We start from the raw sequence: 21,886 nt of genomic DNA on the forward strand, positions 1-21,886 counted from the left end.
TCAAATTCATGGGCAATGGCTTGAATGCCTTGCCTTTAACAGACCAGGAAAGGAGCTCAGACCTCAGGAAAGTATCCCGGGTTTTGAATTTAATCAGTGCAAAAGTGGAAGTGAACTCAGAGCTCTTAAACTAAAAATTGTCCTGCATGGAGCAGGATCACAGCCCACCATCTTTCAAAGTCTCAAGCCAGGCAGGTCACAGTGTGGACATTTACACTTGGCAGTTCCTAGTAAACTGTACTAGACTTTCCTGTGGATCTTTTATCCTGTAAAGGAGTTACACAATTAATTTCTTGTTGAGGATTAATATTTTCTCTCCTCCCTATGACTGTTTCTCATGTCCTGCCTCTGGTTTCACTTGTCCCAACCCTTTTGAAGGGCGGGACATTCCTTCTCCCTCCCCTCCCAACTGCAGCTTGTAATCAGGACCAATGAAAGCAAACTACCTCATCAACTCAGAGTATTTAAGAGGTTGTAGGAATGGGCTGAAAATCGGCTTTTGTTTTCTGTGCAGACAGGCACACTCCCATCTGATTTGGGCCATCTCTCAGCTGCGGAGTGAAGGGGGAAAAATAACCTTCGGACTCCCTGCCACCATGTGCTATGGCAAATGCGCACGATGTATCGGACAATCTCTGGTGGGGCTCGCCATCCTCTGCATTGTAGCTAACATCTTGCTGTACTTTCCCAACGGGGAAACAAAGTACGCCTCTGAAGAACACCTTAGCAAGTTCGTGTGGTTCTTTTCAGGCATCATAGGAGGGGGCTTGCTGGTAAGTTGTTCAAAATTATTACAACCTTAACAACTTCTTTTAAATGTGATGATTTCTTGTGTTTTTTTAATGGATTTTTTTCTTTATAATGCCTATTTCCAAATCCAGTGATTTTTGTTCATTCTTCTTTTCAAAACAGATTATGCAAAAGTTAAGATAGGCATAAGATACTAATTTTATTGGATGTAGTTTTACAAAATCCTCTTTCAATTAAAAGTGAACTATCTTTTTGCTAAACTCTTACTTTACAACTATTGTAGAAACAGATACTAGCTGTTAAATCAGATTTGAGAGACTGGAGTTTCTAACCCTGAAGCTGGCAGCCCTGGATCATTTTTGCTCTGGGGAGTTGAGAGGAGTCAGCTGGTTTTCTGTCTAAATCAACAAAACTTGGGATCCAAAATCTCTACTGTTTGTCCTCAAGTAATGAGACAGAAAAAAATTTGTGAGTGAATTATTATTTAGAAAGAGCTATAGAATTTTTCCTTTATGTAATTCTTGGGTGTGGTGTCCAGGAAAATCTTGCCGCTCACAGCAGATCAGTTTCTGAAGCTAGAGTGGAATGTGTTGTTTTTTCAAAGTTTATTTTTAATTGAAGTGAGAGGAATGTGCTTGCCAATTTTGGAGCTGAAAATACAGTTGTAAGCATAGCATGGAAAGAATGTGTACAAAGTTGAGCTTGCTACTTTAAAATGCTGGGATTGAGAATTTTAAAGAGAAATTTATAGAATTGCTAATACTAGACAAAATAGTTTTTATATTCAAATAAAGGATATTTAAACCTTGATACACTAATTAGAGTTTGATAAATCTGCTTTGGATTTAAACATTACTAACACATTAATATAACCATTTGTCCTTCAATAATATTGTACTTGTTTAAGCTTCTTTTTATCTCAAAGTATTTCATACTTTATTTAAAGAGTTTTGTTATAAAGTTAGTAGAGGCCCAGTGTCCCTCAGCCCAGCCAATCTGGGATATCCCACTCACAATCCATGACTACTGGCTCCTAACTGCCCACTTGCCTGCTTACTTGATTGCCCCTTACTGCTTTTGCCTGCCAGCCTGATCACCCCCTAACCACTCTCCTGCCAGCCTGATTGACGCCTAACTGCTCCATGCCAACCCAATTGCCCCCATCTGCCCTCCCCTGCTGGCCTGATTGACCACAACTGCCTTCCCCTGCCAGTCTGATCTTCTCCAACAGCCCTCTCCTGCAAGCCTGGTCCCCCCAATTCCCCTCCTCTGCAGGCCTCATTGCTTTCAACTGTCCTCCCCTGACAGCCATCTTGTGGTGGCCATCTTGTAATGACATTGGGGGTGGCCATCTTGTGGCGGCCATCTTGTGATGACATGGGGGCAGCTATCTTGTGCTGATGTGAGGGCAAGACGCCATCTAGGCTTTTATTAGTATAGATAACCATACAATCATGTCTTCAAAGAAGCAGTTCACTTTTATTATTACAGAGCTTCCATCTCTTCCATTTACAAAAAAAAGTGTCAGTTATTCTGTTAAAGATTGTTGTTATCTTCTATGTTTTACAATGAAAAACAAATCAGATTTAAAGGCAAGTTTTAATAATTGCAAAACAACACTTGCAAAAACCCAGCAGCAGTTGCAGTTAGGACTATGTTAGAAACTTGAGTGAAATAAGCACATTCAAAGGTTATTGTTTTAGTCCTCCTATACCACACCCTCACCTTAAAGAATGCTTTGACAGATTACATGAAAATAAGCAGATATTACATTTAGAGGGGTTTTTTCTCTTCATCATGTCACATTACTTGAGATACTTGTTCAATTTAATCCAATGCCAGTCAACAATGTCAGAAGTAAATATATTTTACCAAAGGTACTTAACCTGACCCTTAATGGACTTGGGGAAAGACAATAACTTTAATCTGCTTGTTTTCTAATCAGATATTCCTGCCAGCATTTGTCTTTATTGGGTTGGAACAAGAGGACTGCTGTGGCTGTTGCGGCCTTGACAACTGTGGCAAGAGATGTGCGGTAGGTCCTCCTGCTCTGGTGGAGACATTGGTTTCCACATCATTGCAGGACACTCTGTGGCTCACTTCTGGTGTTTCTCCTCCCCTAGATGCTTTCTTCTGTGCTGGCATCTCTCATCGGAATTGCAGGGTCTGGCTACTGCGTCGTTGTGGCAGCTCTGGGCTTAGCGGCAGGACCACTATGTCTTGATTCCTCCAACCAGTGGAACTATACCTTTCTGGACACTGAAGGACAGTAAGTAATTGTTCCATAACAGACCACACAATATTATCTACCACATGTGTATAGTGCAGACCCATCAAACTAAAAAGGCATCATTCATCCATTCATCCATCCAGGATGCTCTCAAGGTTGATATTCTTCACTTTTCCTCCTTCTGTGAAATAAAAGCTAAGCTCCCTGCTTTGGCATATAAGACCCTCAGTGGTCTGTCCTCTGCCTATTTCTCAGGCTGCTGTGAACCCAGGCCTGACTGCCGCCATAGGCGGCCAGAACCTAGGCCTGACTTCTTCCCCAGGACACCCCAACCCCTTGCCTCACTGCCTCTCTGCCTGGGTCTGCTTCAAGACTACACAAGTCAGTGTGGTGGCTCAGCCAGCCCCAGAATCCCCCTACCCCCTGCCACCCTGCTTGTGTTCACTCTGGGACTGCCCAAGCCAGTGTAGCTGCACAGAAGCTTGGGCAGGCCTCCCTGTCTCTGTCTCCATCTCCGCTCCAGGCCTCACTTGCTGCGTAGCCTCCTTCTGACCAGTTGTGACTGTTACAGCATCCTGGCTTAATTTGCATAATTTGCATATTACCTCATATATATATACAGATATGACCTTAGCATTATTTCCTAACCTTTCTCACAGTAACTTTGGATTGTTAAGTATCATTCAATTACTTTAAAAATGTGTTGAGAACCTACTATGTGTCAAATAGTGATCTAAGGACTAGATATACAATGATGAAAGGTCTGGTTTCCATCTTCATGCAGCTCAGACTTGTGGGAAAGCTACATATATAGATCTTCTCCCTGATCTAGGATAGGTTTCATTCCTCTGTGTCCCTTTCACGCTTGATTTACCTGATTACTATTGTATATCTGTTGCATGAGATTGCCTATTGTCTGTTCCCTGAAATTGTGCTTTTCCAGAACAGAGCCCATGCTGTGTTCACTATTGCATTCCCAGCCCTGGCTCAATATTCTGTTAATTTTTATGTTTATCATGGCAACAAAATTGGGCTAAACTGTCATTTTGTGGAGTGACATGGATTGGAAGAAGTTGAGATAGGCCATTGAATTATTTTATTCCTTTTTTCTGAATGAAGAAACACCCAACAAAAAAGTAGTTTATGAAATATTCCATTAGGTGTGGTCATGTGTCAGAAATTTCTCTTTTTATGCACAGATACCTTCTGGACAAATCCACATGGTCCCAGTGCATTGAACCCAGGCATGTTGTGGAATGGAATGTTTCTCTGTTTTCTATACTCTTGGCACTAGGTGGAATTGAATTCATCTTGTGTCTCATTCAAGTAATAAACGGAATGCTTGGAGGCATATGTGGCTATTGCTGTACTCACCATCAGGTAAGGACCTGCGTGAAAAAATCATAGCCTGTCCCTCTTGTAGTCAAGCAATATAATGCACCATAACAGAGGAAAAAAGCAAAAATCAAACATTGCTCAGCCTACTAGCATTTATTCCTACATTGTCTTTGTGACAAAGTATTTATAGTGTTCAGTTTGCTCTCAATAATAAGATCCTTGAATGTTACAGTCACCTTCATAATTAGCTCTGTGGATAGGGGAAAATGCCACCCATAGACAAAATGTCCCATTCAGGAGCCAACCCACTGTTCTGGCTGCAGACACAAAAGAAATGTCCTCTCTTTTCTTCTCTCCTGTTACCAACTAGTTTTCACAAATAATAGCCAAAATTCATTGCATTATCCATAGTGCAAACCCATTTTTCAGCTGAGACTGTGACTCAGACATTAAGCAATATGCTTAAAATTACTTAATCAAGAAAGTAATGAGCTTCCAACCCAGGGTCATTTTTTGCCGCAGCACTTGCTCTTAACCTGTATGCAATACTTGCTGTTCTGCTGAGTTCTCTACAGCCCCTTCCTAATAAAAAGCTCAAACAGCTAAACAGAGAGAATCACTAGTAGCCTTTCAATAGCAGCTCATGAAAAGCTTTTCATTGTGAAAGAAAACCAGGAAGCAGTTGTTTCCTGGGGATATGATTTTGGAGAAAAATATGTATTTGTTAGTAGTGGGGAACATCTTGTTTCTATAGCCTCCTAAAAATTATATATTATTAAATTGACGGAAGTTCAGCTTTGGTTCAATTTGGAGGATGGTGTTGTTTTATGTCTTATTCGTAAAATAGGATTAGATAAATAGAAAATTATTTAATGTATATTTCCCTAGCCATTTACTTCTCTGTAAATGGTTCAAGGTCTCTTAACTTTCTTTTAAAGTAAGATAAAACTAAGTGAACATCAAAAGCCCACTATTACCATAAAAAAATACATGGCGCTGTAAATAAATGGAAACTTTCTATAATTTTTGAGGGAAAGTTAAAATAAAACTCTAGTTTGCCTTGTCAGGCAAGATTAATCCAGCAAGGTTAATAATTTTCTTGGGAGCTTGCCAAATTCCTAAGAAAACAAAGAAGTGGGAACGCTTTACCATGAGCTGTTTCCAGCAAGATGGTTTGGCAGAGACAGGGAAGAGTCTTCTGTGATTACTAAGTAACCTATCTTTAGTTTTGAGCTTCACTTAAGGCACCATTTAAATTTTGTGGGGCCCCACTAGACCTCTTTTCTCATGCATCTTGGGGACAGGCATGATATGTCAATGACCAAAGTTACTGTAGTGGTTTAGCAGAATGACACTCTCTCCTGGGAGGGAACAAACAGTCCCCCTGGGTTTACATTGTGTCACAGTAGGATTGGCTGCTTTTCCCAACACTGCAGAGCAGCTCTGTTACCTTTGTTTATAAGACAAAAGTGACTTTCAAAGGACAAGGTTTTTACTGAAGATGAGTCAACTGTAGAACTCGGTAGCATTTAATGAGAAAGGTTACCCACACTGAACCCATTCCTATGTGAAACTCCCATGGCATTGTCTCTAAAATCCTTAAGATTAAAAACCTACCCAACATGTTCAAAGCCAACTCAGCATTAGTAAGCTACAGTTTCTATGGCCCCTTTCTGCAGTTTTTACTCCGAGAGGACAACTGGTCTGTCTGGTTTGTTTAGGAAATGTTTTGTGAGCATTGTCTAAGTTCTAGTGTTGTCCCTAGAAGCTCTGCTGAAATTGAGATAAGCTAGCTTCATGCTTGCTTAAAATAGGAATGTAAAAGACTGAAAAGCCATCATTGTTCATTTAGCCTGTTTGTAATCTAATGCATATTTCTTTTTTTTTTACAGCAATATGACTGTTAAAATAACCACCCCAAGACAGAACCACAATCTTCCTTTATTTCAATGTAATTTATATATTTTACTTGTATTAATTTGTAAAACTTTGTACTAGTGTGTCATACTTCTTATATACTCCTTTTATAAGTTTGTGTCAAGACTAGCATTTTCATGTGATGTCAGTGTTTGCACTTTGCAAACAAATATCTATATTTTTTATGGAATGAGAAAATAAACCACACTCTTGAGGTAATTTACAGATGAAGTAATGGTCCTCAGTGCATCTGACATAAGCTCTGGCTTGAAATAATGTTTTTAAGAAACACTGCAATGATAAATATTACATCCAAATTTCTGCTGTATATATGTGTTTGTGATTATTAAGTGAAAGATTTCTAGTAGCTTTTTAAGATCATGAAGGAGAAAATCCAACAACTTGAAAAGATGAAGCCTCTAACATGAAGCCTCTGCACTGTTTTTGCCTTCTGGGAGGGACAGCTCCTTGCCCAGAGTGGGAGGACTGACTCACAATGCTCCAAGTCTAATGAATGAGTCAAAACATACAATGCTGCTGGTTGCTGCAAGCACTTCCAGATCCTAAGTTTTCCTAACAGTGCAAACTGTTTTGTCCTTCAAAGGCAAGCACTGAGGATTACATATTTAAGAAGAAAAAGGCCTGGATAATTAGACAGGAAGGATGATGAGAAACGGAATAAACCACCATGAGAAAACGGGGGAGAAGGGAAACAAGGCAGGAGGACCACAAGGAAATATCCCTAATTTGCTTGTTTAAATATTAATACAACAAAATAAAGTAACCACTACCATTTTTTTCTTGTTTAGTTTCTTTGTCCTTTGTTTAAAATTTCTCCTTTCTTTTTCTCCCTATTTTTTCCGAGTCTGCAGGTTGTGAAACCCCTATTGTTAGGCACTGTGTATTTCCCTGTTTCTTTACCCCACTTTCTCTCCTTCACCCCTCCCTCCTCTCCTACCTTCCTCTGCTCATTGCTCTGCCATCCCTCAGAGGCCTCACCTGTTAGGTAGCCTACCTTTCTGCTGGATAAACAGGCTGGGGTGGAGGAGAGATGAAAAACATTTTCTTTCTTGATATTTTATGTTGGTTGTACAGAGTTAGGCTCTTTCAAGTGACAGGATCCCCTGATTTATTTATTGGGTATTGTTTTCAGAAATTTTCTGCATTCAATGTTGTCTGATGATTGAGCTAAGCCATAATGACCACTGTAACAGGATGGTATGTTAAGACAAATAAATGAAGCAGGCAACTCCATAAAATAGAATATATTGCAGGGTAATTTACTTATGGGAACTTTAGGTCTGAGCAGAATACACGACCCAACAATTCTGCACAGATTATTCTCTGCTACGGACTCCTGTTACTATACTTTAAAAAGTAGTATGACAGGTATTAATAATTGACAATACAGGCACAAAGACTGCAGTAACAACAGGGGCCACGCCTCCTGGTGATCTTGCAATAGATGAGTGATTATAATCATCTATCACCAGTTTGATATTTATCTCCAGTTGTCCAACGATGTTTATGGCTACATTTTAAGGTGCACAGATGTCATCAACTAGAAAGCTTTGATATACTTACCAAGAACAGTGAGTGAGGTTAATGAAAGGTTGAAGCATGAAACAAAAAATGAAATGAAATCTGGAACTCAGAGATGGAGTTGTTTTTGCTCACATCTATCGGGTCTAGTAATAATTAATGTCGTTTTTAAACATTTGTTTAAAATCTTGCTTGGCGTTGACTTGTATTGACATAACCTTCAAACACGTGGTATCTACAGAACGTGTGAAGTGCAATTAACAAGTTTTGCTTGAAAAAGTTTGTGTTTGGTTTGGTTTTTGTTGCAAAACTAGGGCTAAGAAGATGGCGGATGAAGAGCATTTTCGGCACTGCATGCTTTACGAGTTCTAATTAGGAAGAAAAGCAAGTGAGGCTGCAAAAAACATCTGTAGTGCTCTTGGTCAAGATGCAGTTAGGGCCAGAAAATGCCAGCGTTGGTTTGAGAAATTTCGCGAGGGAAATTTTTTGTTAGATGACAAGAGTGGTCGAGGCCGTGTGTCCAATTTTGATCAAGAAGCTCTTCAAGCTCTTTTGGTGCAAAATCCTCAAATTACCCAACAAGAGCTTGCGACAACTTTAAATTGTTCACAAAAAACAATTTACAATCAATTGTGTGCACTTGGCAAAGTCCAAAAGTTTGGAAAATGGGTTCCTCATGAGTTGACCGACAACAACCGTAATCAAAGAGTCACAATTTGCAGTTCGCTCCTCTCTCGTCAAAACCGTTTGCCCTTTTTAGAGCAAATTGTTACCGGAGATGAAAAATGGGTGCTGTATGTTAATTTGAAAAGGCGGCCTCAATGGTTGGACAAAAATGAGGCTCCGCAGCCCACGCCAAAACCTGACTTGCATGCGAAAAAAGTGATGTTGTGTGTTTGGTGGAATTTTAAAGGAATTCTTCATTATGAACTTTTACCATCTAACCAAACCATTACAAGTGCAGTGTATAGTGCCCAATTGGAAAGGTTAGCCCAAGCTTTAAGAGAAAAAGAACCCGCGCTGATTAATCGGAAGGGCGTAATTCTTCACCACGATAACGCACGACCGCATACTGCAAGAATCACTGCTGAAAAACTGCGCCAGTTGGAATGGGAAGTTCTCCCTCAACCTGCATATTCTCCTGATATTGCCCCTTCTGATTACCATTTGTTTCGTTCTTTGCAAAACTTTCTTCTTGGAAAAAAATTTAATAATGAAGAATGCCTCAAAAATGCATTGACCAAATTTTTTGCATCAAAATCACAAGAATTTTACAACAGAGGGATTAAAATGCTTCCTGAGCTTTGGGCACAAGTAGTAGAAAACAACGGCAACTATATTGTTGATTAAATTTTGTTGTATTGTTTAAATAAATTCGATTTTAAAAAGTATTAGAAAACGACATTAATTATTACTAGACCTAATACATCTCTAAAGGTGTTCATTTTTCTTGGCAACAGACATGCAGTTAATAAAGCAGCTTTGTTGGCTGTTAGACCACAGAGCTCCTCCTGCCTATGAGACACCCAATAGCACTTTCTTGACTGAAGGATTCTAATCTTTGTTGTACCTCTGTCTCTCTGGCAGTCTGATGAAGCCTACAGACTTTGATGAAGGATACTGTTTAAAGAACAGACTATCTAATTGATGGGGAAATAAGACATTTTTTTGAGGGGAGTGGGCTAGTAGCCTGACTCTGTACCTAATCAATATCCCTAATGCACATTCTTGTTAGCTGATAATTAACTCATTGTCCCTTCCTTAATTATCTGGTCTTGCAAGACATAAATACTCTAATTTTACAAAGGCCATAAACCATGAACAATACACAACCCCCAGAGGATGTTATCAGCGCTGTCTCCAGGCCAGGCCTTTAAGTGTGGTCTCACGTCCCCCATCCCAACACATGGGGCTTTTTGCAAAGTCTGTGAAAGGTCCGGAAATCTGATCCATATGTAGGGTACAAAGAAACCAAAATATATAAAGAGAAAGAATCCTCTACATTGGCTTGCTTAGGATTTGGAAACAGGCTCTCCTGATCACAGTACTAGTACATCTGGAAATAAATGTTTTTGTTTTTGTTTTTATTTTTTCTGGTATCACTGGTATTCCTATGTGTACTTTCTGGTCACCTGCTAAATTCTGTAACATAATCTCAGAGGGAAGGCAAGGGAGGGTGGTGGTGGTAGGAGATTAACCAAAGGACTTGTATGCATGCATATGAGCATGGACACAGACAGAAGGGGAAGTGAGGACATGTGCTGGGATGGTGAGAATGGCTGGGGAGAAGTCAATGGGGCAAAAGGAGACATATGTAATACTTTAGACGATATATATATATATATATATATATATATATATATATATATATTTTTTTTTTTTTTTAAAGGTGAATAGCCTTGGCTGAGTAGCTCAATTGATTAGAATATCATCCTTATACACCTAGGTTGTGAGTTTGATCCCTGGACAGGGTACATCCAATGAATGCATAAATAAAGAGAACAACAAATCCATATTTCTCTCGCTCTCTCTTTCTCAAAAAGAAAGAGAAAATTAAAAGTGAATAAATGAAGGTATATATGGTTACAAAGTAAATCAATATGTTGCAGTATTTTATCAAAATGATTTTGAAAATTATGACATGGTTTTCTTGATGGCCAGCTCCATCATATCAGTGTCTGTGCACAGGTAAACAGTGACCCCAGGTGACTAGCAGTAGTCTAATGAGTGGGTCTAAGAACTACTGTTCTTCTGAAACATGATTCCAATTGAAATTAGATTTCAAGCTACCTGCAATGACTTTAATGTGATATGAAAATCATATGTAACTTTGTATAGTTGATGAAAGCATGATCAGTATTGCTGATACTACTGAGATTTGCTGCATGCAGTCATAATAAAGGAAATACTAAATGTTCATTAGAGTTTGACAAAAATAATGACTTTTTCTCCCATCTAAGTTTAATATTCTTTTTAACAGATATCTATCTATCCATGGACCTCATGTGAGTTCTTGGAAAGGTTAAGAATCCATGCAATAGAGTATCTAAAAAAGAGGCATAATGATTAGTTATAAGCATCTTGTTTTTCTAAATGTATACTCAAAAGAAATGGTATAATTACTTACATTTATCTATATAAAAGCCTAACATGGAAAGTGTCTCCGCAGGTGTTTAATTGGGAGATCAAGAGTTCTATTGCTTGCTATGATGTGTGCTGACCACCAGGGGGTGGCATGGAAAGAAAGAAGGCCCTGGCAGGCAGCCGGCAGCTAGGGAAAAGAGGGCCCTAGTCAGTAGCTGAAAGGAAGGTCTTGGCCATTAGCCAGAAGGCCCTGATCAGCCCTAATCATTGGCCAGGCCTAAAGACCCTACTGTGCATGAATTTTATGCACTGGGCCTCTAGTGATAGTAATGATAACAACCACTGAATTCCTTCAATGTGTTAGTTACTGTACTTGGTTCCTATACATATTATTTCACCAAAATCACTTATTAGGTGATGCTTGTCTCCATATTAGTCAAAGTTTAGAGAGATTAAGTAATCTGCCCAACAGCATATCTTTCCCAAGTGATAAAACTATGATCCAAACTCAGATTTAATGTGAAAACCCAGATTTTAGCTCCTCTTGTTGGCTCTCTGCCTCTGTTGTCTCTGCCAGCATGTTGGGATCACAGCTCCTCCAACACTGTCTCACCCTCTCCACCACCTAAGGAAGCTTTGACAAGCCCCTGTGACCTCTTCATTCCTATCCCAGGGCCCAAATTGAGTGATTCACTTTCCCCTGGTTTGTAAATTCTTTAATAATTGCCATTGCCCAAAGTAAATAGCTTATTCAAGTTACCAGCTATGCTGAAACTGTAATATTCTAAACCCCTCAATTTGGGTGGAAATTTCCGCAGGAATACTGAAATAGCTCTTTATCACCTGGCTGCATAAAACAATAAAAATGTTGTAGAATTTGAATCACCTGATTAGCAAACATGGCACCAAGGTTACATACTTCAATCTAAGGGTCATAGGAAATAGTAACCAAATTTACCATGGTTACCAAATGTACAAATAACTGCCCTCATAAAGAATACCCTCTTGAATCAAAATCTAAGAAAACTGATGGGCTATTACCTTCATTACAACTTGTCTTTTACATATGTACAAGAATGCTCCAATCATGCTCCTACTGATGCTCACACTCTGTGGGAACAGATATGGATCTGGTGCAACTTTTTAGAAAAGCAACAATTTATAAAGTCTGAACATGTTTTAACCCCGTATTTTTATCTTTAGAAATTTATTTTAAAGCAATCATCAAAGATGTTCAGTTTCCAGGGATAATTTTGGGAATATTATTTATACTAAGAAAACTGACAAGAGTCTAAAAGCCCAACAAGGAACTTGTTTGATCAAATGTCAGCATAATAAAAAAAAAATATGTATATTTAATATATATAAACAAAAACATAATTTTGATCAGATTCTAGGTGATTTTTGCTTGATTTGCTTATCTATACTTAATTTCTGTATCAGAAATTTATTGAAATTTCTACAATAAACATATTACTTTTGGAAAGAAAACAAAAGTGAAAAAAAAAAAAAGACTCAGTTCTAAAATCATCCAGGGAGCAGTCCACAGTCTTCAAAGGTAACACCCCAAATGTATGAGAAACCATTGCTCTTGCTGGCAAACAGAGGAGTCATTCCACAGTCAACACTGAAAATTAAGTGTGCCTGCAATTAGGTGGAGGGATGGGCTAGGTGGGGCAGGCAGTAACCACAGACTAAAAAATATTATGGGAGGCCAACATTCCTGCTCTGTGTTTGGGAATGTAAGTTCATGGTATCTATTTAGTTTGCTACTAAATAAGATTTTAAAAAAATAACTACATTATCTGTTTATCTATTTAAAAATGAAAGTAATGAAATTCCTTTAAGCATTGATTTTTGATCAAGGCTTTTTATAGAACAGCCCGGGTTTTTCTCACTTCACATTTCTGAAATGAGAGGACCATTAACAACGGGATGGGTTTACATGACTTGAACTAGCCTGATTTATGAAGATGCCCAATGTGGGGATTTAACAGGTACAGAAATTAAGCCATCCACACTAGGCTAGTACAAATTGTTCTTCCTTCCCTTTTAATATGAAATATCTTTGTATGTGTATCTTTGTCAATGTAGATATTTATTTTAATTACTGTGGTTAAAGAAACTTGCTAAGCCTTTCTGGAGGTGGATTTCATGTTAATTCCCAAAATTAATTAATCATTTCTCTCTCTTTCACATATACACACATTTTCCTACTACACAGCAATTAAAAAGAGCAAACTATTGCTACATAAGACAATTTGGGTGAATTGCACAAATAATGAGAATGGAAACCATTTACACCATCCCCTCCCCCAATTGTGACAGAATTCTAAATGTAATGTCAACTAATGTAGCTAAGTCCTTAAAAGATTTAGGGGTAAAAAGGGAAAGGAATAGTGAGTATCCTTATGCCACATTTCACACACTGGGTTTTTTAAGGAGCAACACCGTGGAATGCATAATAATTTGGCCACTCAGTATACATATATTAGAGTCCTGGTGCATGAATTTGTGCATGGGTGAGGTCTGGCCAGCCTGGCCAGGGGGAGGGGACATGGGCTGTTGGCTGGTCTACCTGTTGGTCGAACTCCTGGTAGAGGGGACAATTTGCATATTAGCCTTTTATTATATAGGCTATACACTGACTGACCAGATTATTATGTGTTCAGAGATCATAATAACCTGGCCACTCAGTGTAGTTCCCTGAGAGGTGCAGTTTCCAGGTTTTTACAATAGATTCACAAGTTACATCCTGCCAGTAGAAGACTGTGTCAAGCATTCAACTTGCTAATTCTCACCACACCCTTTTCTGTCACATGTGTACAAATACCAATGATTCATGTTCAGGGCTCAGGGCCAATTGCAATGGTTGCTCTTGGTCTCAAATGCAAACTAGATGATATCTAGAAGGCTTTCAAAACAAAACCAGGGCAGCCAAGTGGGGATCTCTTAGAATACCTAACCCTATGTTGTTTAAAGCAAGCCCTTGACTAAAGCAAGAAAAGCCCTATGCTTAGCTATCTTGGTAATCTCTGATACCTATTAAAATTTTAAACTGTAAAATTTTATTTAAAAGATGTGCACAAAAAAGTACAGTTCAGTGAATTTTATACATGTTTATACCCAGGTAAGTCTCATATAGATCAAGACAGAGGACATTTCTAGCACCCAAAAAACTCTTGTCTTCTCTAAGGCAATGGGCTCCTTACCATGACTATATACAGCTCGAGCAAATATGGTTCTGATTTATATTATCATAGATTTGTTTTGCCTGTCCTTGAACTTCACATAAATTGATTCATAAAGCATGTTCTCTTTTGTGTCTGGTTTTTCTCAATCAACACTATGTTGTTGAATTATGGCTCCTAAAATATCACCGGAACAATCCTATATAATAAAGAGCTAATATGCAAATGCTTGTCACACCCTCACACCATAATGGCTCAGACACTCAACACTGGGGAGAGAGGATTGGGGACCAGCCAGGCACAAATGAGCACACAAGAGAGGAATGGGAACCAGCTAGGCTGTGGCCTGGGAGAGGAACAAGCGGCCCACCCCATGGTCCTGGGCACTTGTGGCTGCACCTGTGCCTGTACCTGCAGCCTGTGAAAGGAACAAGCAGCCGACCCCACAGTCCTGGACACCAACTGCTGCACCTGTGCCTGTGGCTGGGAGAGGGACAAGCCACCCACCCTGTGTACCTAGGCACTAGCACCTGTGGGTGCGGCCCAGGAGAGGGACAAGCTGCCAGCCCTGTGGTCCCAGGTACCAGTGCCTGCAGCTGTGGCCCAGGCAAAGCTGCCTTCCTATAGTCCCCTGCAGCTACAGCCAGCCCAGGCAAAGCTGGCCCAGATCCTGGGTGCCTGTGACCAGTCAGAGGGAGGGGAGTGTGGATCCTGGGTGCCTGCGACCAGCCAGAGGAGGAAATTCTAGGTCCCAAGTACAGTGTGAGGCAGAGATGGTTAAGGGGCAATCAGGCCAGCAGGGGATCAGTTAGGGGTGATCAGGCAGGCAGGCAGAGGTGGTTAGAGGTAATCAGGCAGGAAGGCAGGTGAGTGGTTAGGAGCCTGCAGTCCTGGATTGGGAGAGGAAGTTGGACATCCCCTGAGGGATCCTGGATTGGAGAGGGTGCAGGTCAGGCTAAAGGACCCTCCCCCCACCCATGCACCAATTGTGTGCACCTGGCCTTTAGTCTGTTCATAAGAGAATGCTGAGTATACTGCTTATTACAGTTATGGAGGATGTCATCTTGAGAGAGCTTTGGTAGTGTGTTGGAGGGGGGTAGGAACAGCTGGGCTTGAGATTTTTATTTTGGTTTAATGGAAGTCTTTCAGTGTGAAGGTTTGAGTAGGATTGATGAGGATTATCATATCAGTTAGCATTGGCAGAAATATTAAGGCAAGGATTTTGGGTGAGGGGTTTAAAGACTCTTGAGATGTAAATTATTGATTATCTCTATTGAAGAGATGATGGGTCTTTCAGGAAGTTTCTATAAATAAACAAAGGTGTTTGCCTCCGCAAAAGTATTCGGGCCTGCAAAGACTATCCTAATATTTAAAAATCTTGGGTCCCTCATGACCAGAGGCTCAACTAACCAGAAGTCAGTCCTGCAGTCAGTGTTAGATTGCGGTGGTGACCCAGCACTGACTGCTGAGGGGGTTGTGTGAAAATCAGGCTTGGAGAGAGACATGGGGAGAATCAGGGTCTGATCCATAGCCTCCATGGCAGCTGTTGATCAGCACTTACCTCTCTGTTTCTCTCTGGGCCTGGCCAGCAGCCGCACCTCTATTTCTCTCCAGGACTCCACTGGAGTTGCTTATCAGCCCTGACTTTCTGTTCAGGCCCCATTAATAAGCCCAGAGACACTGACTGGCATAGAAACTGACCAATCAGAACTAATTCTGGGTCAACTGTGAGGAGCCAATGGCTGCCTAAGAGACAGAGCTTTTGATGCTGACTGGCATAGAAATCAACCAATCAGAACCAAACTCAGGTGAACTCTGAGGAGCCAATGGCTGCCTCGGAGGTAAAGATTTTGATGCTGACTGGCATAGAAATTGACCAATTAGAACCAAATTTACTGGCAGAGGCGGGTGAGATCAGGCCAGCAGGGATGGGCAGATGGGAACAATCGGGTCAGCAGGGAAGCATTAGGTGTTAATCAGACTGGCAGGGGAGCAATTAGAGGGTGATCAGACTGGCAGGCAGAAGCAGTTAGGGGCAATCAGGCAGGCAGGCAAGCATTTTAGGAGATAGCAGTCCCAGAACATCCCCTGAGGGGTCCCAGATTGCAGAGCCTGCAAGCTGGGCTTACAGACAGCCCCGCTCCAGTGCACAATTTTTATGCACTGGGCCTCTAGTGGAATAATAAAATTGTGATAATATAGACAGTAAATTGTGAAGCAATTTATGGTTTCAGTTCTCATTGTACAACCTGGAGGTGGGAGGGGGTGGTTTCATTTTACAATATTTTTTGATATTCATCTGTGTTGTCTCATGTATCAATTTTTTTTTCTTTGTTGTATACTGTTCTGATATTCAAACTTACTGTACTTTATTTACCTATCATTCTATCAATGGATATTTTGTTGTCCAGTTTTTGCATTTTAGGAAATATGCTGCTGTGATCATTCTTATACATTTATTTTTTTATGCATATCAGAGATCACTAGTGTTGTTTTGTTTGTTTTTCCTTTTTAAGGAATCAAACTGCCAATGGAGATTATTTTGTTGTGTTTTACTTAGCATCTCAGGGACCTCATACTTTCCTCCTGGCCTACCACTGGAAAGGTTTGACTCATCTTTTCCAGTTCCTCAGAGCATTCATTACTTATTGGTTTAGTATTTCTGTTTTGCCCATTGTGTGCCCTGTACCGCATAAGTTGCTGAGGACACAGCTGTGAACAACATATTCTTTTTCAAAAACCATTTTTAATTTTTCAATTATAGTTGACATATCTATATTAATAAAAGGGTAATATGCTAATTAGGGCAGATGTCTTCTGGACATCTATCTGATGTCCATCCCTCAAAGCCACAGTGGCTGTGAGCCGCAAGCCAAGGGAGTTAGAACGAGGAGGAGCTGGAGTGGAGTTGATGCTTCTGCCATGGGAGCTGTGGTGGGTTGGTGCAGGACTATGACCTTTGCATCAACTGCTACAACACAAAGGGACACACCCACAAGATGGTGGGCCTGGGTGAAGAGGCCAATAAGGGCGGCAGCAAAGGTGAGCCGCAGTTTAGGAGCCTCTGTGAGTGGCTGTACCAGGCCATCCAGCGCTGCATCCAGTCCCTGAGGCGTGCCCACCAGTGCCATGAAGCCAACTGCCCACAGCCGTCCTGCCAGAAGATGAACCGGGTTGTGCAGCACACCAAGGGCCGCCAGCACAAGGCCAATGGAGGTTGTGGAGTGTGCAAGCAGTTCATGGCCCTTTGCTGCTACCATGCCAAACACTGCAAGAAAGCATATGCCCCATTCCCTACCGCTTCAACATCAAGCAGAAGCTCTACTGGCAGGACATAAGCACCCGCAGCAGCACGCGTAGCTCATGCACCAGCAGATGCCATCATCAACACTGCACCATGCCTCAGCAGAGTCTGCCTTCCCCTTCTTCAGCACCACCCCAGCCCCCACACTGCATCCCAGCGCACCCTGGACACCACAGCCCCCAACTGCCCAGCCCTCGCCTGTGAGCACCTCACTAGCCAGCTTCTCCAGCATGGCCAGAACTCAGCCCCCCACCACAGTTTGCACCAGGAAACCGAGATGCCCACTAACCAGGTGCCAGCCCCACCGCCCCTCCGCCGCCCAGGCCCACCTGCAGCAGTGGAGGTGCCGGGCAGATTGCATGTGAAGCACAGCAGCAGCACCTGTACTGGATGAACACCAACAACATGACCCCCAGAGCCAGATGGCCCCCATGGGCCTGAATGTTACCCAACCAGGTCAGTGGTCCTGATATTCTGCCCCCAGGCCCCCGGCAATGGCAGCCAGCACCATCCCCCAGCAACAGCCAATGTGAGGCATGCCCAGACCCAGGATGTCTATGCAGACCCAAGGTGCAGCCACCGCAGAGCATCTCTCCAGGTGCAGGACCTGCTGGGGACCATGAAGTCTCCCAGCTCCCCCAGCAGCAGCATGTGCTCAACACCTTCAAGTCAAACCCTCAGCTGATGGCAACTCTCATCAAAAAGCACACAGCCAAGTTAGTGGCCAGCCAGCCCTGCCTTCAGCTCTAGCCCAGCCTGCTGACCCTTAATGCCATTCAAGCCAGTGGGCCACGACCTGCTGTCCCTCTGCAGTAGCAAGCATTGGGAAGTCTGGATCCCCAGGACCAGTCCTTGAACATCATGAACCCAGGGCACAATCCCAGCCTGGCAAGTTTGAACCACAGTATAGAGATGCCAAGGAGCAAGAGCAGCAGCAGCAACAGAAAGGCAGTTATCCCGCCCTCCCTACTCTGGCTTGCTGAAATGGATATACTGGTGTTTGTTAAAAATAAAATTTCTAAAACTCTCACATCTCTTGATCTATCTCCTGTCAGCATGGACCTAACAAACCCATGAGCCCCACAGGCCTCACCTCTCTAGCCAGCACATGGTCACATCCCTCAATAGCGAGGTGAGATCTCTGACCCTGTCCAGTCTCCAGACCCCAGTCCCAGCCTCCACATTCCAGCCCATCACCAGGATATGCCCCAGCCTTCCCCACACCATGTCTCTCCCCAGATTGGTTCTCTCCACCCAGGATTCCCAGCCACCATGGCCAGCTCCATAGATCAGGGACACTTGGGGAACCCTAAACATGCAATGCCACCACAACTAAATACCCCCTCAGGAATGCATTGCCAGTGAGCTTTCCCTGTTTGGTGATACCCCAGTAGACAACCTAGAAATATTGCAGGAGCAGGAGCAGAGGAGGTGGCACTGCTGCAGGAGAGGTCTTGGTGCGGGCCCTTCCACAGAGGTATTATATTACTGGGTCAAATGGCAGTTCAATTTTTAATTTTTTGAGGAAACACCATACTGTTTTCCACAGTGGCTGCACCAGTCTGCATTCCCACCAGCAGTGCAAGAGGGTTCCTTTTTCTCCACATCCTCACCAGTACTTGTTATTTGTTGATTTGTTGATGATAGCCATTCTGACAGGTCTGAGATGGTACCATATTGTTGTTTTGATTTGCATCTCTCAGATAATTAGTGTCTTTGAGCATGTTTTCATATGTCTCTTGGCCTTCTGTGTGTCCTTCTTTGAAAACTGTTTATTTAGGTCCTTTGCCCATTTTTTTGATTTGGTTGTTTATCTTCCTTTTTTCAAGCTGTATGAGTTCCCTATGAATTTTGGAGATTAAAGGATTGTCAGTTGTAAAATTGACAAATATGTTCACCCATGCAGTGGGCTTTTCTTGTTGTTTTGTTGATGGTTTCTTTTGCTATGCAGAAGCTTTCTATTTTGATGTAGTTCCACTTATTTTCTCCTTAGTTTCCATTGCCCTAGGAGCTGTATCAGTAAAGATATTGCTACAGCATATGTCTGATATTTTGCTGCCTATGGATACTTCTAAGATTTTTATGGTTGCCTGTCTTATGTTTGAGACCTTTATCCATTTTGAGTTTAATTTTGTGCATGGTGTAAGTTGGTGGTTGAGTTTCATTTTTTGCATGTTCTGTCCAATTTTCCCAGCACCATTTATTAAAGAGATTATCTTTACTCCATTGTATGCTCTTGCCTCTTGTCAAATATAAATTGAGCTTAATGGCTTGTGTCTAATTCTGGATTTTCTGTTCTGCTCCATTGGTCTATATGTCTGTTCTTGTTCCGGTACCTGGCAGTTTTGAGAACAGTGGCTTTGTAATATAGCTTGATAGCTGGTATTATGATCCCTCCAAATTTGTTCTTCTGAATCTCAAGATTGCTGTGGCTATTTGGGGTCTTTTTTTATCTCATAAATTTTTTTGGAGAATTTGCTCTAGGTCTGTGAAATATGCTGTTGGTATTTTAATAGGGATTGCATTAAATCTATAGATTGCTTTGGATAATATGGACATTTTAATGATGTTGATTCTACCAATGCATGAACACAGTATATTCTTACATTTCTTTTTTATATCTTCTATCTCTTTTTTCAATGTACTGTAGTTTTCCAAGTATAGGTCTTTTTACCTCCTCAGTTAAGTTTGTTCCTAGGTATCTTAATTTTTTGGTGCAGTGATATATGGGATTGTGTTGTTGTTTTTTTTGTTTGTTTGTTGGTTGGTTTCTCTTTCTGTGAGTTCATTATGGGTGTATTAAAAAGCCATAAATTTTGTGTTCTGCTACATTGCCAAATTCAGTAATTAAATTTAGTAGTGTTTAGATGACATCTTTAGCATTTTATATATACTATATCAGGTCATCTGTTGGTTTGTTTTTTTTAGTTTCTATGTCATTTATTTCTGCTCTAATCTTTACTATTTCCTTCCCTCTTCTCACTCTGGCTTTTCTTATTGCTCTTTTTCTAATTCTTTAAACTATAGAGTTAGATAATTATTACCAGTTTTTCTTGTGTGTATTTGTTTCTTGTTTTTGTATGTTTGTTTGTTTGTTTTGAAATAAGCCTGTATTGCTATGAGCTTCCCTCTCAGGACTGCTTTCACTGTGTCCTATACATTTTGGACTGTTGTGTTTTCATCATCATTTGTTTCCAGGATATTTTTTTTAATTTCTCTTTGATCTTTTGGTCACCCAATCATTGTTTAATAACATGCTATTTAGCCTCAAAGTGTTTGAATTTTTTATTGTTTTTATTGTAGTTTATTTCTAAAATTATGCTCTTGTGATCTGAGAAGATGCTTGATATGATTTATATATTCTTGACTTTAGAGAGACTTTGCCTGTGTCCCAATATGTGGCCTCTCTTTGAAAATGTCCCATGTGCACTTGAGAAGAACATATATTCTGTAACTTTGGGGTAAAATGTTCTGAAGATGTCAATTAAGTCCATCTGATCTAGTGAGTCATTTAGGATTGCTGTTTCTTTGCTGTATTTTTGTTTAGAGAATTTATCCTGTGATGTCAATTTGGTATTATAGTCTCCTATTATCATTGTATTGTTGTCTATCTTTCTTTTGATATATTCCAGAAGATTTTAATGTATTTGGGTGCTCCTGTCTTGTGCGCATATATGTTTTTCAGAGTTATATCTTCTTGTATTGTTCACTTTAATATTATGAATATTAATAAGGCCTTAATAATGCCTTTCTTATCTCTTATTATGGCCTTCACTTTGAGGTCTATTTTTTCAGATATAAATATTGCCATCCTTGCTTTTTTCCCCCTATTCACTTGAATAGAATATATTTTTTCCATCTCTTCACTTTCAGCCTGTGTGGGTCCCTTGTTCTTTGGTGTCTCTTGAAGACACCATATACGAGTATATGGGTCATATTTTCTTATCCATTCAGCCACTCTACGTGTATTGCTTGGAGCATTTAGTCCATTTACATTTAAGGTTATTATTCATAGGTACTTGTTTATAGCCATTTTTATTCTTTATGCCTGTGTTCCTCCTTTCCTTTCTCTTTCTTCTTTTTACAACAGAACTCTTTGCATTTCTTGCATTACTCTCTTGATAGTGATAAACAAACTCCCTTAGCTTTTTTTGTGTATGTGAAGTTCCTGATTTCCCCTTCAATTTTTAATGATAGCCTTGTTGCATAGAGTATTCTTGGATTCAGTAACTTGTTTTTCATCATTTTGTATACTTCATTCCATTCCCTTCTGCTTAATGTGTTTCTGTTCAGAAATAATTTGCTAATCTAATGGGAGATCATTTGTAGGTAACTATCTATCTCTCTCTTGCAGCCTTTAAGATTCTCATGTTGTCATTAATGTTTGTCATAATTACTATGTGTCTTGGTGTGAGTCTTCTGGGATTCATCTTGTTTGGGATGTGCTTGTGTGACTTTTTTCTTTCTCGTATCAGGGAAGTTTTCTGTCTTATTTCTTCAAATACATTGTTCTTCTTATTGTCCTTCTGA

General features: G+C 40.6%; 1 protein-coding gene and 1 pseudogene across 2 annotated transcripts; both read left to right on the forward strand.

Annotated features, from left to right (window-relative positions):
* The first annotated feature begins 448 nt into the window (after positions 1–448).
* Positions 449–7,030, forward strand: TM4SF1 (transmembrane 4 L six family member 1). Of its 2 annotated transcripts, XM_036445975.2 has the most exons (5): positions 463–773; positions 2,696–2,785; positions 2,874–3,019; positions 4,180–4,360; positions 6,211–7,030. In XM_036445975.2, exons 1-5 carry the CDS (start codon positions 597–599, stop codon positions 6,223–6,225), a joined length of 609 nt encoding a protein of 202 aa, XP_036301868.1. In that variant the 5' UTR covers positions 463–596; the 3' UTR covers positions 6,226–7,030. The 2 variants fall into 2 exon arrangements, with proteins under 2 accessions (XP_036301869.1, XP_036301868.1); XM_036445976.2 differs by lacking the exon at positions 4,180–4,360 and having other exon boundaries at positions 449–773.
* Positions 7,031–7,433: 403 nt separating this feature from the next.
* LOC118723004 lies at positions 7,434–18,339 on the forward strand (annotated as a pseudogene).
* Positions 18,340–21,886: the final 3,547 nt, after the last annotated feature.

Source organism: Pipistrellus kuhlii, unplaced genomic scaffold (assembly GCF_014108245.1).
Source record: "Pipistrellus kuhlii isolate mPipKuh1 unplaced genomic scaffold, mPipKuh1.p scaffold_m20_p_2, whole genome shotgun sequence".
Classification (NCBI taxonomy): domain Eukaryota; kingdom Metazoa; phylum Chordata; class Mammalia; order Chiroptera; family Vespertilionidae; genus Pipistrellus; species Pipistrellus kuhlii.

What these genes read in the sequence shown, in the direction of transcription:
- TM4SF1 (XM_036445975.2), top strand. Translation starts at nt 597, where the DNA reads ATGTGCTATGGCAAATGCGCACGATGTATCGGACAATCTCTGGTGGGG. An exon ending in ACTGTGGCAAGAGATGTGCG is followed by an intron (nt 2,786 to 2,873) that starts GTAGGTCCTCCT and finishes CTCCTCCCCTAG; the next exon opens with ATGCTTTCTTCTGTGCTGGC. An exon ending in TTTCTGGACACTGAAGGACA is followed by an intron (nt 3,020 to 4,179) that starts GTAAGTAATTGT and finishes TTTTATGCACAG; the next exon opens with ATACCTTCTGGACAAATCCA.